Here is a 13,420-nt window from a genome sequence, read left to right as displayed (position 1 = left end):
ACTTTAGTCCTCACTTATAACCACTCACTATGCTGTCTTACAGAAGGATTTCCACTCCCAGGGCCAAAATGAACCATTGAGGCCGAGACCTTTGTTGCAAATCTTAGGAAAATAATTGGTTAAACTTTGATTATGCAATTTTGACATACAAAATTTTAAAATATTTTTTGACAAGCTGTATTAGGCAGTTAACAATCTTCTACTTTGACTACTTTGATCCTTTCTTGAGCATTTTCTCACTCTGCAATACCTTTCTATTGCTACCATACCAAATTATCAAATTATCTCACAATTCTGGAAGTGAGAAGTTCAAAATGGACTAGAAGGACTGCATTCCCTCAGTTCTAGGGGAGAATCCATTTCCTTTTCTTTTCCAGCTTCTAAAAGTCACCTGAATTCCTTGGCTCACAGCCCTTTATTCCATCTTCAAAGCCAGTAGCACAGCACCATAATCTCCTTCTCTTTTTTCCTCTCTGAGTCTAAGTCTCTTGCCTCCCTCTTTCCCTTATAAAGACCAGTATGATGACACTGGGCCCATCCACCAACTTGCCCATCTCCTTAGTCACTTTGCAAAGTCACTTTTGCTATGTAAGGTAACATTGTCAAAGGGGATTAGAATGCAGTTATCTTTGGGGGATAAAGAGCCATTACTCTGTCTGTTATACACAATAAAGTTATTTATTGCAATATGTAAAGTTTTACACAAATATCTAGATCAGAGATTTAAAACAAACCCATTCACCAGATAATAGCAAAGCAGTTCACCTTGGCTTTGAGGATAAAGATTTTGGGGGTCAAAGAGAACACACTGCTGGAACACACATCACAGAAATCTTAATCACTCTAACAACATACATGCTTAAGAAATTGAAAATGTACCTGAAGTCGAGCATTCATAAGCATGAACTCCTGTTGGGCTTTCATGTTCTCATTCATAGATTTTGAAAGTATAAACCCCATTTTGACCTAAAATGTAAAAAAGCAAGGAGGATTACAACAATGTATTCTACATGCATCTTCAAATGCTCTGCTTCAGGCTACCATGAACTTATGACAAAGTTAGGAAAAGAAAAATTTCTTTTTTTTTTAAGATTTATTTATTTTATGCATACAAGAACTGGGGTACAGGCCAGAGGTGTGGAGGGTGAGAGGATTCACCAGAGACAGACTGGGAAACAGAACAGGCAGAATGACTGAAAGACACTGCTGAGGGGAGCAGCGGGCGAGTCAAGAAAGGTCTGCCACGCCATGTGGGCAGCTACCTGGCGGGGATCAAACTGGTGCTGCAGAGGCTGCGGATAGCTTCATAGGTTGCGTCTTAACCCCTTGCGCCACCAGGGAGGCCCGGAAAAAGAAAAATTTCTAACCTGGAAACACATTGTGGATTCTAGTCCTGGCCCCTAACTTGTATGTGACTGTGGCAACATAACCATTCTGGCCTATCATTTACTCATCTAAGAACAGCTGATTGAACTGGCTGATTTCAAGAATCTTCTCTGTTAAGTAAATGAATGACTCCATGTTTCCTGACTTTTTTCCCCACTGTAAATATTAAAGAACTGAATATCAAAAACAAAAAAACCCTCTCATTTTTGTGAGGGGCAATGTTGATGCCATTCATCCTCTTTCCTTCTGTATAGTTCTAGCGTATGTGGTGCTGAAGCAAGCACATTCCTTCTGTACAGTTGAATGGCAGATCCTTTGTTTCTAAGGAGGGGTAATTTAGATGCATTGTGAACCCTGAGGACAGATTTCTCTGTGCTCCTTTGCATTTGTGTTTTAAGAAGTTTTATGTGTCTTAAGGTCAGTATATCAGTATTCTTCCTGTAATCCCTGCCCCTTAATACACACCTCCTATCTCCATTCACCTACTGCTGATAGTCCTTAGTCATCCTTCCCTAGCTTTACCTTTGTCCTCATCAAGCTACTACTGAAGTGCTCAATAAGGGAGGGAGGGGGTGGGGATGAGGATATTCAAATATACTGGGAAATAATTTAAAATCAAGTATGTAATACTGTCTACCTTACTTATCTTACTTAAGAAGTTCTTAAATTGGCTGTCAACACTAGGTAGGCAAGAGCTCAAATTTTTGTTCTTAAGCTAACTGAGTGGGTACAAAAAGACCCTCAGTGAGTTGTTGGTTTTACTTTCAGAAGACCGCGAAACTCAGGGAAGTTAGAACTGCTCTACTCTCTTCAATACGATGATTGCTGATTTTTTTTTGTTACACTGTTGAGCAGGGTGGTAAACCTCAGGTCAGTGTGACCACTCAATGCTTCCTACCTAATAGTCACAGTATTCTGTAGGAAATCCAACAGAGGTTGTTTCCTCTATAAGAAATCCTAGGTTCTGGCTAACTAGGGAGCTGAAGGGGGAGAGAGGGATGGCATTTCATATCAGGCAGAATGGTACCCCAGATGAGTGGGAACTGCAAGCTAGACTTCAGTGGATTCCATGTAATATGACCAAAGATGCTTCTCAAGTGACAGGGATCTCTGAGCCAGAGTCAACCTCAGTGCTGGGCATGAGACCAAGCCATTTACAGGGAGCAGAGGCACTGCCCTAAACAGGGCTGGGAGGTGATGAGGTTTCCCTCCCTCTCTGCCACTGCCACATTCCATCATGTGACCAGAGTTAAGTGCATCTATTTTGGATGCTACCATGTAATATGACCAAAGATGATTCTCAAGTGACAGGGATCTCTGAGCCAGAGTCAGCCTCAGTGCTGGGCATGAGACCAAGCCATTTACAGGGAGCAGAGGCACTGCCCTAAACAGGGCTGGGAGGTGATGAGGTTTCCCTCCCTCTCTGCCACTGCCACATTCCATCATGTGACCAGAGTTAAGAGGTCACCCACCGAGAGTGAAGAGATCTAGCAGAGGTTGTCTCCTTTCTCCAAATATTTGCAGCTCATGTCAGTTGCCTCCAATAGCAGACCATAATGTTTGCAGAGTGTATGAATGATATAAGAGAAACCAAAGCTCAAGCCACTGGCTATTCCTTATTTTTCTTCTGCACATAGGAGTGGATGACTGAATTCTTCAATATGCTGTAAATGTATACAATGAAAATAACTACCTTCTAAACCCATTCCTCTTCATACACACAACCCTAAGTCACAGAGCTGTTTCCTTAGCATGTTCCCATATATAAAGTGGAGAGACAGACCTTTTGTCAGTCATCAGGGAAGAGAAATGATCTGGAAAGTTAGGATTTAGGCTTACCTCTTTCTGTGCCTTGCTTCCTGGGAAATAGGTTGTAGTTTGGATGTGTCATGGGATGCTCCCAAGGCTTAATGGGAGAAACCAAGCAGGGAGAAGAGCTTCCTTGTGGGAGCCCACTTGGGAGAATGAGTGTATCATATCTTGTCCACTTCACCAGAATTCAGAATTTTCAATCTTCTTCTCCTTTCTTACTCCTAACAAACCCATGTCCCAGGCTGGGAGTTTCATTAGGGTGTCTAGAGTACCCAACTTGCTTTCTTCCACTCACAAACTATTTGTCAGAAAATAAGCAAGAATGACTTTGCAATAGGATTATCTTTGAATTCACTCAATTTTTTAAGACTTCAAAACTCCCAACACTTCATCACTGGTGACAAATGTCTTGCTACTTACAACTTACCAGTTGTTTCAGTGGGTTGAGAATGCTGATTAGGTCCCTTCTGCTTCATTTTTCTTTTGATTACTACTAGACATTAGAAGGGTCTCTAATGTTCTAGCCTTGCCTACATTACAATGGAATGTGCTAATTCTTTTTATTTTATTTTATATATTTTTTACATCATTTTTCATTTTTTGTACAATGTATGCATTTTCATCTTGGTTATATTCCCCATACAATTCCCACCCCCCTTATTTTGACCCTAATCCCTCTCCCCCACCCCTTGTGTCTCTGGTTTATAGTTGCTTGTTGATTTTGATTTTTACTTTATTATAATTAGTCTTTTTTCCTGGTCTCTTATTTAGGTTTTCTAAATTCCTGCTATAAGTGAGAACATCCGTTTTTTTTTCTTTTTCTTTCTGGTTTATTTCGCTGAGCATGATCCCTTCCAGCTCCATCCATGTCGCTACAAATTGCATGAGTTTATCTTTTTTGATTGCTCAGTAATATCCCATTGTGTATATATACCACATCTTCTTGATCCAGTCATCTATTTTTGGGCATTTGGGTTGCTTCCAAAGCTTAGCTATTGTAAATAGTGCTGCTATAAACATAGGGGTGCAGGTGCCCTTTTGAATACATGTTTCTGTGTCCTTTGGGTAAATACCTAGGAGTGGAGTTGCTGGATCATATGGAAGCTCCATCTTTAGCAGGTTGAGGAATCTCCATACAGCTTTCCATAGTGGTTGGACTAGTTTGCACTCCCACCAGCAGTGCAGGAGAGTTCCTTTTTCTTCACATGGGATGTGCTATTTCTGAGGAGTGAAGATTCCAGACAACTTAACTCTGGTCACCCCTGGAAACCTTGGATTTGATTTTACATATTCAAAACAAAACTGAGTAATTCCATAACCCATCTCGTCTGTCATCCAGATTTTCTCACTGACTCATTTCCTGACCAAATGATGCATTAACTGCATTTATGACTGGTTGCATAATTACCATCATTTTCTAAGTCTTTCTTGTCCATTTAAACTAGGTCACTTCACGCAAATTCCACCCCGGAACCTACAGCTTCCGGAAGGTTTTCCCCGATTCAACTCCACCTTCGCTCTCTGGACCCAATTACAGTAACTTGGGTATTTCCTGCAGTGGTATGTTGGTTTCCGTTGATAGTGTTCTTCCTGCTTTCACCAACTCGATCATAGCTATACTGGATAAGCCATGGGTCCTTGCAACAGTGTTATGGAATGTGAGCTGGCAATACCGGTCAACATTAGGGGCAGGTTGAGACCCAAAGGCCAGTGCCCAGGAGCAACGCAGACCCAGCACCGCCGGGCAAGCCCGGATCCCAAAACTCGGTTCCGGTAGACTGGGCCATGTGACCAACGCTTCCCCACGCGCCGGCGGCCACCCCAGCCCCGGCCGGCGCCTACTCACGCGGCTGTGGGCGGAGATCCAGTGGTCGCAGCTGGCACCTCCGGGTCTGGGAACCCCTGAGACCTGCACAAAGACCCGGCTTCGCTCCGCAGAGCCTCGGGATTGGCTGATCAAGAATGTGGCGTCCCAGCCTCAGCCAATCCAGGCCAGCCTCGTTCTCTTAAAGCGCTCGCTGGCGCGACAGAGTCCCAGCGAGTTCTAGGCGTGGCAGCCTAGTCGGGGCGCAGATCGAAGAGGCAAATTCAAACTCGAAAACAAGTTAACTGTCAGAAGAAGGGAATGAGGAAGCCGAATGGAAACTTCTCTTGAAGTCTCCACTGAGGTCTGTCAGTTACCCAAGTATACACGCTCCTGCGCCGAGCTAAGCCTCACTAGAGTTTAATGAGCCAATTCAAGTGTTGTTCTCCAGAATTGTATCAGCCACCGCTGTTGGGTTTCTTTTCTATAAGAGAATGTATCTCGTGAGAGAGCGTCACTTAAACATATAGGCCACGGTTATAAACATGTCTAAGAGCTTTTCCACTTAGATAATAGGTTTAAGGTGGAGGGTTGCCTTTTTTTCTTTTTCCTTTGAAGTTCAACGCAGACACAGCCCAATCTGTTAAATTACCATCATTAAAGTAACAAAAGGTTAAGACATAATGTGCAGGCTTGAACAGAGTTACTAATTATTCTTTTTTGCACAAAACCATCTTTCTCCCCTGCTACTCTGAGAAGTGTCCTTTCCTCCCCATTCCCAACAGCAGTTGCTATTATGAGTAAATCAGGTCTTTTTTCCAGCCTCACTGAGAGAATACTTGAGTTGTTGGCACTCTGTTCTTTGCTATTAAATGGGAGAATAGCATGAACTTCACCAGGAATTAAGGGACATATTAGTAAAAACATTAAACACATTTTATAGGACGTAAAATCTTTTTACCTTTTTTGAAAACGTTTTTAAACTTAAGTTCAAGATTTTCTTAGTAGTATTTTCTTTTAACATAGGTGTTTTCACAAATATTGTGAATTTCTCTGTTAATCTAGGAACCAGATTTAGCCAAGAACCTCAGTCTGTGAAGGATGGCAAGTAGCAAGTATACATTGTGGGGCTGAGGTTAGAAGCTCTTCAATATTAAGCTGTTCTGGAATGGTGTTACCCATTCTTTGAAAAACACAGTTTGAATTTTAATCTTACACTTCAGTCATCGGGCATAACTATAGCCTGGGCACAATCTGAACTAGCAGAGCAGCTTTGTGTAGCCTTGTTTGGACTTTGGTCATTTCTCAACAGTAACACTATGTGGCAGTATAATATAATGGCAGCTGCAGATTCATCAGATTCTGTTCTCTCCCTACCTAGAGATTTCAAAATGAAGATATAATTTATATACTATAATTTATATACTGAATATATAATTTATATACTATAAATTCACCATTTTAAAGTGTACAACTTAGTGACTTTTTATACCTTCAAAGGGTTGTGCAACTATCATACATATCTAATTCCATAACATTTTTATAGCCCCCAAAAGAAACCATGTATCATTAGGAGTCACAACCCATCCTCCCACTTTTCTATCCACTGGCAATCCTTACCTAATCTGCTATCTCAACAGATTTATAGCTGAATAGTATTGCAGTATATGGATATATCACATTTGGTTTCCATTCAAAAATTGATGGACACTTAGATTGTTCCCAGCATTTTGCTATCGTGAATAATGTTGCTGTGAATATTTACATACAAACTTTTGTACATGTTTTTAGTTCTTCGAAAAATACACTTAGGAATGAAAAAAAGCAATATTATTTGTCGAGCCTTGCCATTAAAGTGGAGTAGTTAGAGATAACAATAACTTAAGGGGCCAGCAAATCAAGGAAAGTTTTCTTGAGCAGGCCAAGATCATATTTCAGAGTGTAACCTTAATAAAATAAGCTTCACATGGTTCAATCCAAGCATAGAATAGCATTCTCAGAGAACATAAACTGACTGCTGAAGCACTGAAGAATAATACTTAAGTTTTATTAAGGAGTCCCTGCAAATGCTTTGCACAGTATATTGAATAGGTAATGCCTCAAATCTTCTCTAGATCTTTTGCTTTCCAAATTTCTCACTCATACTGGCTGCTTATATTTCTCCTATTTCTTGACATGGTATCTCCGTGCCATTAGTTCATCCCCTATTAACTTCCTTCTGCTATAGCCCATGAGACTCCTAAGACCCTATTCTCAACTTATGACTCAGCCTGCTGCACCCCTGAGAAATTCAACCTGGCTCCTACATAAAATTTTTTTTTAATTGAAAACAGTCTCTGAATTCTGATTAATAAATGATGTATCTCATTTTTGTATTCCCTCTCCCTAATAGCCTTTACAAGAAGTATACAATTTGGGTCATCCAGGAAGAAAAAACAATCATATCCAGATCTCAGTCTTTATTTCTTTTCTCCTCCTTCTATATATAGTAAATATCCTGGAAGTATTGCACAGCTTGATCTGATAACATCCAATAAATTTCTTCCAAGCGAACCTGGAAATAACCATATAGTGTGCAACCATCCCAGGTCGGGCAGGTTCATTGTCAATTCTCTCAGGTGAAAAGAGAATTTGGAGCTTTCAGTGGATTTTGCAGTCCTTTTCATGCTGAAACGGAGAGTATACACTGGCAGGCAGAGAGAGCAAAAGAGACTCCAACTCTGAGAAAGGCAAAACAACTCCTGTGCCTAGCAAATGCAAGAACAATCTATTGTTTGCTAGAGGTCTGAATGGGGGAAAACAGCATTTAAAGGTCTAGGCCTCTGATCTTAACTCATTTTCCTTACACCATGTCAATGTTAGTACTTATTCTTGGAGGGCATCTTCCTCTTGCCTTTTAATAATATACGAATAAAGAATGAAGTAACTGGATTAAACTGATTGTGGTAACAGCTACAGTGGTAATGTTAGAACATTCATCAGGTCAATCCCCTGCTTTAAATCATGCAGTGGCTTTCCATTGCAGTTAGAATCTAACCTTCTTCCCTTGTTCTTGAAGGCCTTTCATGTATGGGATGATCTAGCAACCCTCACTTCACTCTACACTCCAGACACAATGTCCATCTTCCCCTACTTAGAATCTGCCAAGTGTATTCCTTCCTATGGGCTTTGCATCTTTGACCCATCTACCATAAATGCTTTTCTTGCAGATCTTCTAATAGTTGTCTTCATAATTTATTTCTCAACATCATCTCTTAGAATAACCTCCCCAGGACATCATAAGTGAAAGTCCTATATCTAGTAATTTCCCTGTTTTCTTTCTTTCCTTTTTTTTTTTTTTTTTTTTTTTTATAGAGGCATGTTTTATTTATTTATTTATTTGTTTGTTTGTTTTGTTTATACATGCACTGGGTACAGTCAGAAGCGCGGGAGGGTGAGAGAATTCGCCAGAGCGGGGAGCAGAGCAGGCAGAAGGACCGAAGTACACTGCTGAGGGGAGCAGCGGGCGGCAGGAGAGGTCTGCGCGCCATGCGGGACCCTCCTCTGGTGGCCGGGGAGCAGCCGGGGATCGAACCGGCGCCGCAGAGGCCCTGGGCAGCCTCGCAACCCAGCGCTCAACCGCTGCGCCACCGGGGAGGCCCTCTTTCCTTTTTTTTTTAAATAAGATTTTTCAGTATCTGAAATTTCTGTTTGTTAATTTATGTGTGGAATCTCATGGAACAGAAGGGGACTTTTCAAGAAAAAGTGGGGTAATGGAAAATTATGAGTGTATGCCATGACTTGTAGATTTAAGGGGTTGTTGATATAGTTAACCTAAATGTGAGTATAAATGAGCATAAAATACTCATAAATGAGTATAAAATAATGCTTCTGGTGGCAATTCCACAAGAGACATTCGAATTAAATATATATTTAAACTGAATGAAATGATTCAAAAGGAACTGTTTCATTTGTATAATAAAACAGTTTGAATTTGTACAATTCAGTTAATTTAAATCTAGGATATTAAATCGTAACATATTTTCTAGTATCCTCTGAAAGGGTACTTCCCAATTGTAAGATCTATTTTTGTGACTTTTGGTTCATTTAGTAAGATTTCTTGGAATTAAATAATCTACCATAGAGTGTCCCCAAATTCCCACATTTATCTGAGTCATAATTATGTATGTCTGGGTTAGTGAATTCCATGAGGAGAGGGGAAATTGTTAAAGGCCTCACCTTTGTTTAAAAGTACCCACAGCATAGGAGTCCTTTGCAGACCAGAAGTCTTCACCCAGAGATCTCTTTTCCAGTCAGGACAGGAAAGAAGAGGACAAATAGAGTGTGAAAGAAACATCTGAGTGTTGATGTCAAGTGCTGCCCCAGGGCTATCCACACATGTTAATTACCCCTATAGTTTGAACACGTATATTGCATAATCAGATCAAAGTGTTCTGTTCCATGAAGTCTGTTTGGCATAAACCTGTGGAGGCATGAGTATATGGCAAAGGTGGAGGTAACAAAAGAGGAGTTGGCAGGTAGGCACAGAAAGAAATTGGCATAACAGAGAGCAGTGGTTTAAATCCTATACAATCAAAAATAAAACATGCATATTCTTTGTTCCTTTGTCAAAGATTACTTGACCATAAATCCGTGGGTTTATTTCTGGATTTTCTATTAGGTTCCATTGGTCCGTGTTTCTGTTCTGTTCCAATACCATGCAGTTTTGATTATTATGGCTTTGTAGTATAGTTTGAAATCTGGGCATGTGATGCCTCCATTCCATTCTTTTTTTTTCAGGAGAGCTTTGGCTATTTGGGGTTTTTGGTGATTCCATATGAATTTCATCAATAATTGTTCTATTTCTTTGAAGAATGTCATTGAAATTTTTATTGGAAATAGCATTAAATCTGTAAATTGCTTTTGGTAGGATGGCCATTTTGATAATGTTAATTCTTCCAATCCATCAGCAGGGGATGTCTTTCCATTTCTTTGTGTCTTCTTCTATTTCTTTTAACAGTGTTTTATAGTTTTCTTTGTATAGGTCCTTTACCTCTTTTGTTAGGTTTATTTCTAAGTATTTGATTTTTTATGTTTCAATAATAAAAGAAACATTTTTTAAATTTCTTCTTCAGATTTATTGTTTGTGTATGGCATATGAAAAAATGTTCAACATCACTTGTAATCAGGGAAATGCAAATCAAAACTACAGTGAGATACCATCTTACACCAGTGAGAATGGCACATATTAAAAAAACTAGCAACTAGGATGTGGAGAAAAAGGAGCTCTCCGGCACTGCTGGTGGAAGTGCAAATTGGTCCAACCACTATGGAAAGCTGTGTGGAGATTCCTCAACCTACTAAAGATAGAGCTTCCATATGATCCAACAACTCCACTCCTAGGTATTTACCCAAAGGACACAGAAACATGTATTCAAAAGGGCACCTGCACCCCTATGTTTATAGCAGCACTATTTACAATAGCTAAGGTATGGAAACAACCCAAATGCCCAAAAATAGATGACTGGATCAAGAAGATGTGGTATATATACACAATGGAATATTACTGAGCAATCAAAAAAGATAAACTCATGCAATTTGCAGCAACATGGATGGAGTTGGAAGGGATCATGCTCAGTGAAATAAGCCAGAAAGAAAAAGAAAAATACCGGATGATCTCACTCATAGCAGGAATTTAGAAAACCTAAATAAGGGACCAGGAAAAAGACTAATTGCAATAAAGTAAAAATCAAAATCAACAAACAACTATAGGCCAGAGACACGCTATAGTGGGGGACAGGGGGGAGGAGAAGAGGGATTAGGGTCAGAAAAAGGGGGTGGGAATTATATGGGGAATATAACCAAAATGAAAATGCATACATTATGCAAAAATGAAAAATGATGTAAGAATTATATAAAATAAAATAATGCATAAAAAAAAGAAAAAAAGAAATTGGAGAAGATATGATTTCAAAAAAAATAAATAAAACATGGGGACAAATCTGGACTTTGTCTACATACATAATAATACAATTTATGTTTAAATATTCAGTATAGGGCCTCCCAAGTGGCGCAGCAGTTGAGCTCTGGGTTGTGAAGCTGCCCGCAGCCTCTGCAGTGCCGGTTTGATTCCCGGCCACCGGGTGAGGGTCCACATGGCACGCAGACCTCACCTGCTGCCCGCTGCTCCCATCAGCAGTGTATTTCGTTAGTCTGTCTGTTCTGCTCCCTGCTCTGGCTCTGGTGTATTCTTTCACCCTTCCGCACTTCTGTCTGTACCCAGTGCTTGTATAAATAAATAAATAAATAAATCTTTTTTAAAAAGAAAGAAAGGAAGAAAATAAAAATAAATATTCAGTATAATCAAAGAGGTTTGTCAATGTTTTGTATTTTTTATTATATCCTATTTTTGCTGATCAAGGAAGTTTATGGAAAAATTTCTCCTTCATCAGAAAACTGTAGCATCACTTCACATCTGGTTATAAGACCTGTAATCTGTCTTCCTTCTGAGATCAGGACAAGCAAGAATCCTTTCTCTTGTTTTGGGAGCAAAAGTGGAAGTGTAATTAACAGATGGAGAGCATGGTATGGTACTGATATCAAATAACCAAATTAGCTGGAGGAGAGGGAGTTATAACTGCACTTGCAAAGATTTCTTCATTCAGTTTTTTCCTTAAACATCATGCTATCAGTTTTCAGAACTTCAGTGTGCACTTGAATCAGTCAGTATACACAAGATTAATGCACCCTGGCTGTTTTGATTTTAAAATATTTTTTGAAGTGATAAAATTTATCTTTTTGAAGAAACACTTAAGAAGCTTATATATGTAAATGAATGATAAAGGATGAAAACAGGTGGGTGAGGTGAACAAAATCACAAATATTCAGATTACTAATATGTAAATCACTGGTTAACAAGTCCATTCCCATCAACAATTTCAGAGAAAGGCAAATTCCATTCACCTCTGCCTCCTTCTCTACATCCTGTAGACCCTACATTATATTAGTAACACAAAAAATTAAATACTCCAAACCCTTGTTTTAAAAATTATTCATAGGTCCTAAAGACCATCTTAGAGGCTCTTACTTAATCCTGGCTACTCAGTAAATTATTTTCCCAAGACAACTCACCTAGTTAGTGGTAGATAGTTGTAGAGATAGTTTTTTTCCTATTCAATAGTCATGACCACACTAACAGGTCATGAAATCTGTGTTCTGGGTCTTGACCATCATTTTCAGTAAAATGAAAAACTACATAGAAAAATCTAGGGGAATCATAACAGTAATTCTAATTATTGTTTCATGAACTTGTGTGTACTTATAAACAATACACATACACATGTATGCTGAATTACATGTAAAATCTATGTTTACCTGTAGCTCACAGTCACTAAAGTTGGGAAAACATTGCTCTATTCCACTACATTGCCTCAGAAAAGAGATCTGAAAGAGGACATCTGAACTGAACCTCCAAAGTCTATTACAATTTTATTGAGGCCAAAGAGAATTTCATACTCCCCATCAGATTTTTAAGGCAATATCATCGGCAATTTTCCAAGTTAGAAAAAAATTTGGTATTCTGAGAGTGTGAAAATTTTTAAGTGGAAAGCAGTGCCATAACCAAGCAAAGGAACATCTCAATAGTCATTCATTATGCAGGATAGAAGGATGGAGAGAAGGAAGAAGTACCTAGAAGTCCAAAAATAGGAAATGCTTAAACAAATTATGCCACAGTTCTCTGAATCACATGGTTTTATCTTGCACTAGTCTGGAGTTATCAGAACCTTCCTGTTTTTTTCCCCCCAAAGAGCAGAGTTTTTGTTTGTTTGCTTTGTTTTTTATTGGAGTAGCATTGGTTTAGGACATTATAGAGGTTTCAGGTGTACAGACTTACATATCAACAGCTGTATAGACTACCTTTGCTCATCACCCAGTCTCATTTCCATTCATCACTGTACAATTGATCCCTTTTACCCAATTTACCTACCCTACTTCCCCCTTTCCTTATAGTAACCACTAGTTTGTTCTTGCAGTCTGTTTATTTTTGTTTTGTTGTTTTATCTGCAACATATGAGTGAAATCATAAGGTGGTTGTCTTTTTCCCATCTGATTTATTTCAATAAACATAGTACCCTCTGGGTCCACCCATGTTGATACAAATGGCACTGGATATTCGGTATCTCTCCTGTTTTTGTATTTTCTTCAATTTCTTTCAGTAGTATCTCCTAATTTTTGGTGTACAGGTCTTTCACTTCCTTGGTTAAATTTATTCCTAGGTATTTTATTTTATTTGGTGCAGTTATACACAGGATTATTTTCCTCTGTGTCATGGTTGATTGTGTGAGTATAGAAATGCAACCAAGTTTTGTATATTGGTTGTGTAGGCTGCAACTTTGCTATGTTCCTTCATTATTTCTAATCATTTTTTCCAAAGGATTT

General features: G+C 39.1%; 2 protein-coding genes across 12 annotated transcripts in view; one reads left to right on the top strand and one right to left on the bottom strand.

Moving 5' to 3' along the window:
• PLGRKT (plasminogen receptor with a C-terminal lysine) overlaps nucleotides 1–5,143 on the bottom strand; it is a 65,357-nt gene extending 60,214 nt beyond the window's left edge. Inside the window, exons 1-2 of one of the 2 annotated variants that reach the window (XM_037492815.2) lie at nucleotides 5,045–5,143; nucleotides 880–966 (exon numbers count right to left, since the gene is read on the bottom strand). In XM_037492815.2, coding sequence (XP_037348712.1) covers nucleotides 880–960 — 81 coding nt within the window. In that variant the 5' untranslated portion in view covers nucleotides 961–966; nucleotides 5,045–5,143. Of the gene's footprint in view, nucleotides 1–879; nucleotides 967–3,225; nucleotides 3,843–5,044 lie in introns of those variants that run through there. The other variant, XM_054689632.1, reaches the window with a different exon arrangement.
• The window catches only part of CD274 (CD274 molecule), a 214,385-nt gene that overhangs the window by 133,359 nt on the left and 67,606 nt on the right, over nucleotides 1–13,420 (top strand). Inside the window, exon 1 of one of the 10 annotated variants that reach the window (XM_054689629.1) lies at nucleotides 5,349–5,366. The exons of the other annotated variants lie outside the window; for them this stretch is intronic. The gene's annotated coding sequence lies outside the window, so the exon portion shown is untranslated. Of the gene's footprint in view, nucleotides 1–5,348; nucleotides 5,367–13,420 lie in introns of those variants that run through there. 10 annotated transcript variants of the gene reach the window in all.

Source organism: Talpa occidentalis, unplaced genomic scaffold (genome assembly GCF_014898055.3).
Source record: "Talpa occidentalis isolate TD23 unplaced genomic scaffold, MPIMG_talOcc4v2.1 talOcc4.7, whole genome shotgun sequence".
Classification (NCBI taxonomy): Eukaryota; Metazoa; Chordata; class Mammalia; order Eulipotyphla; family Talpidae; genus Talpa; species Talpa occidentalis.
Note: the sequence above shows the minus strand (reverse complement) of the source record. Positions and strands in the feature narration are given on the sequence as shown.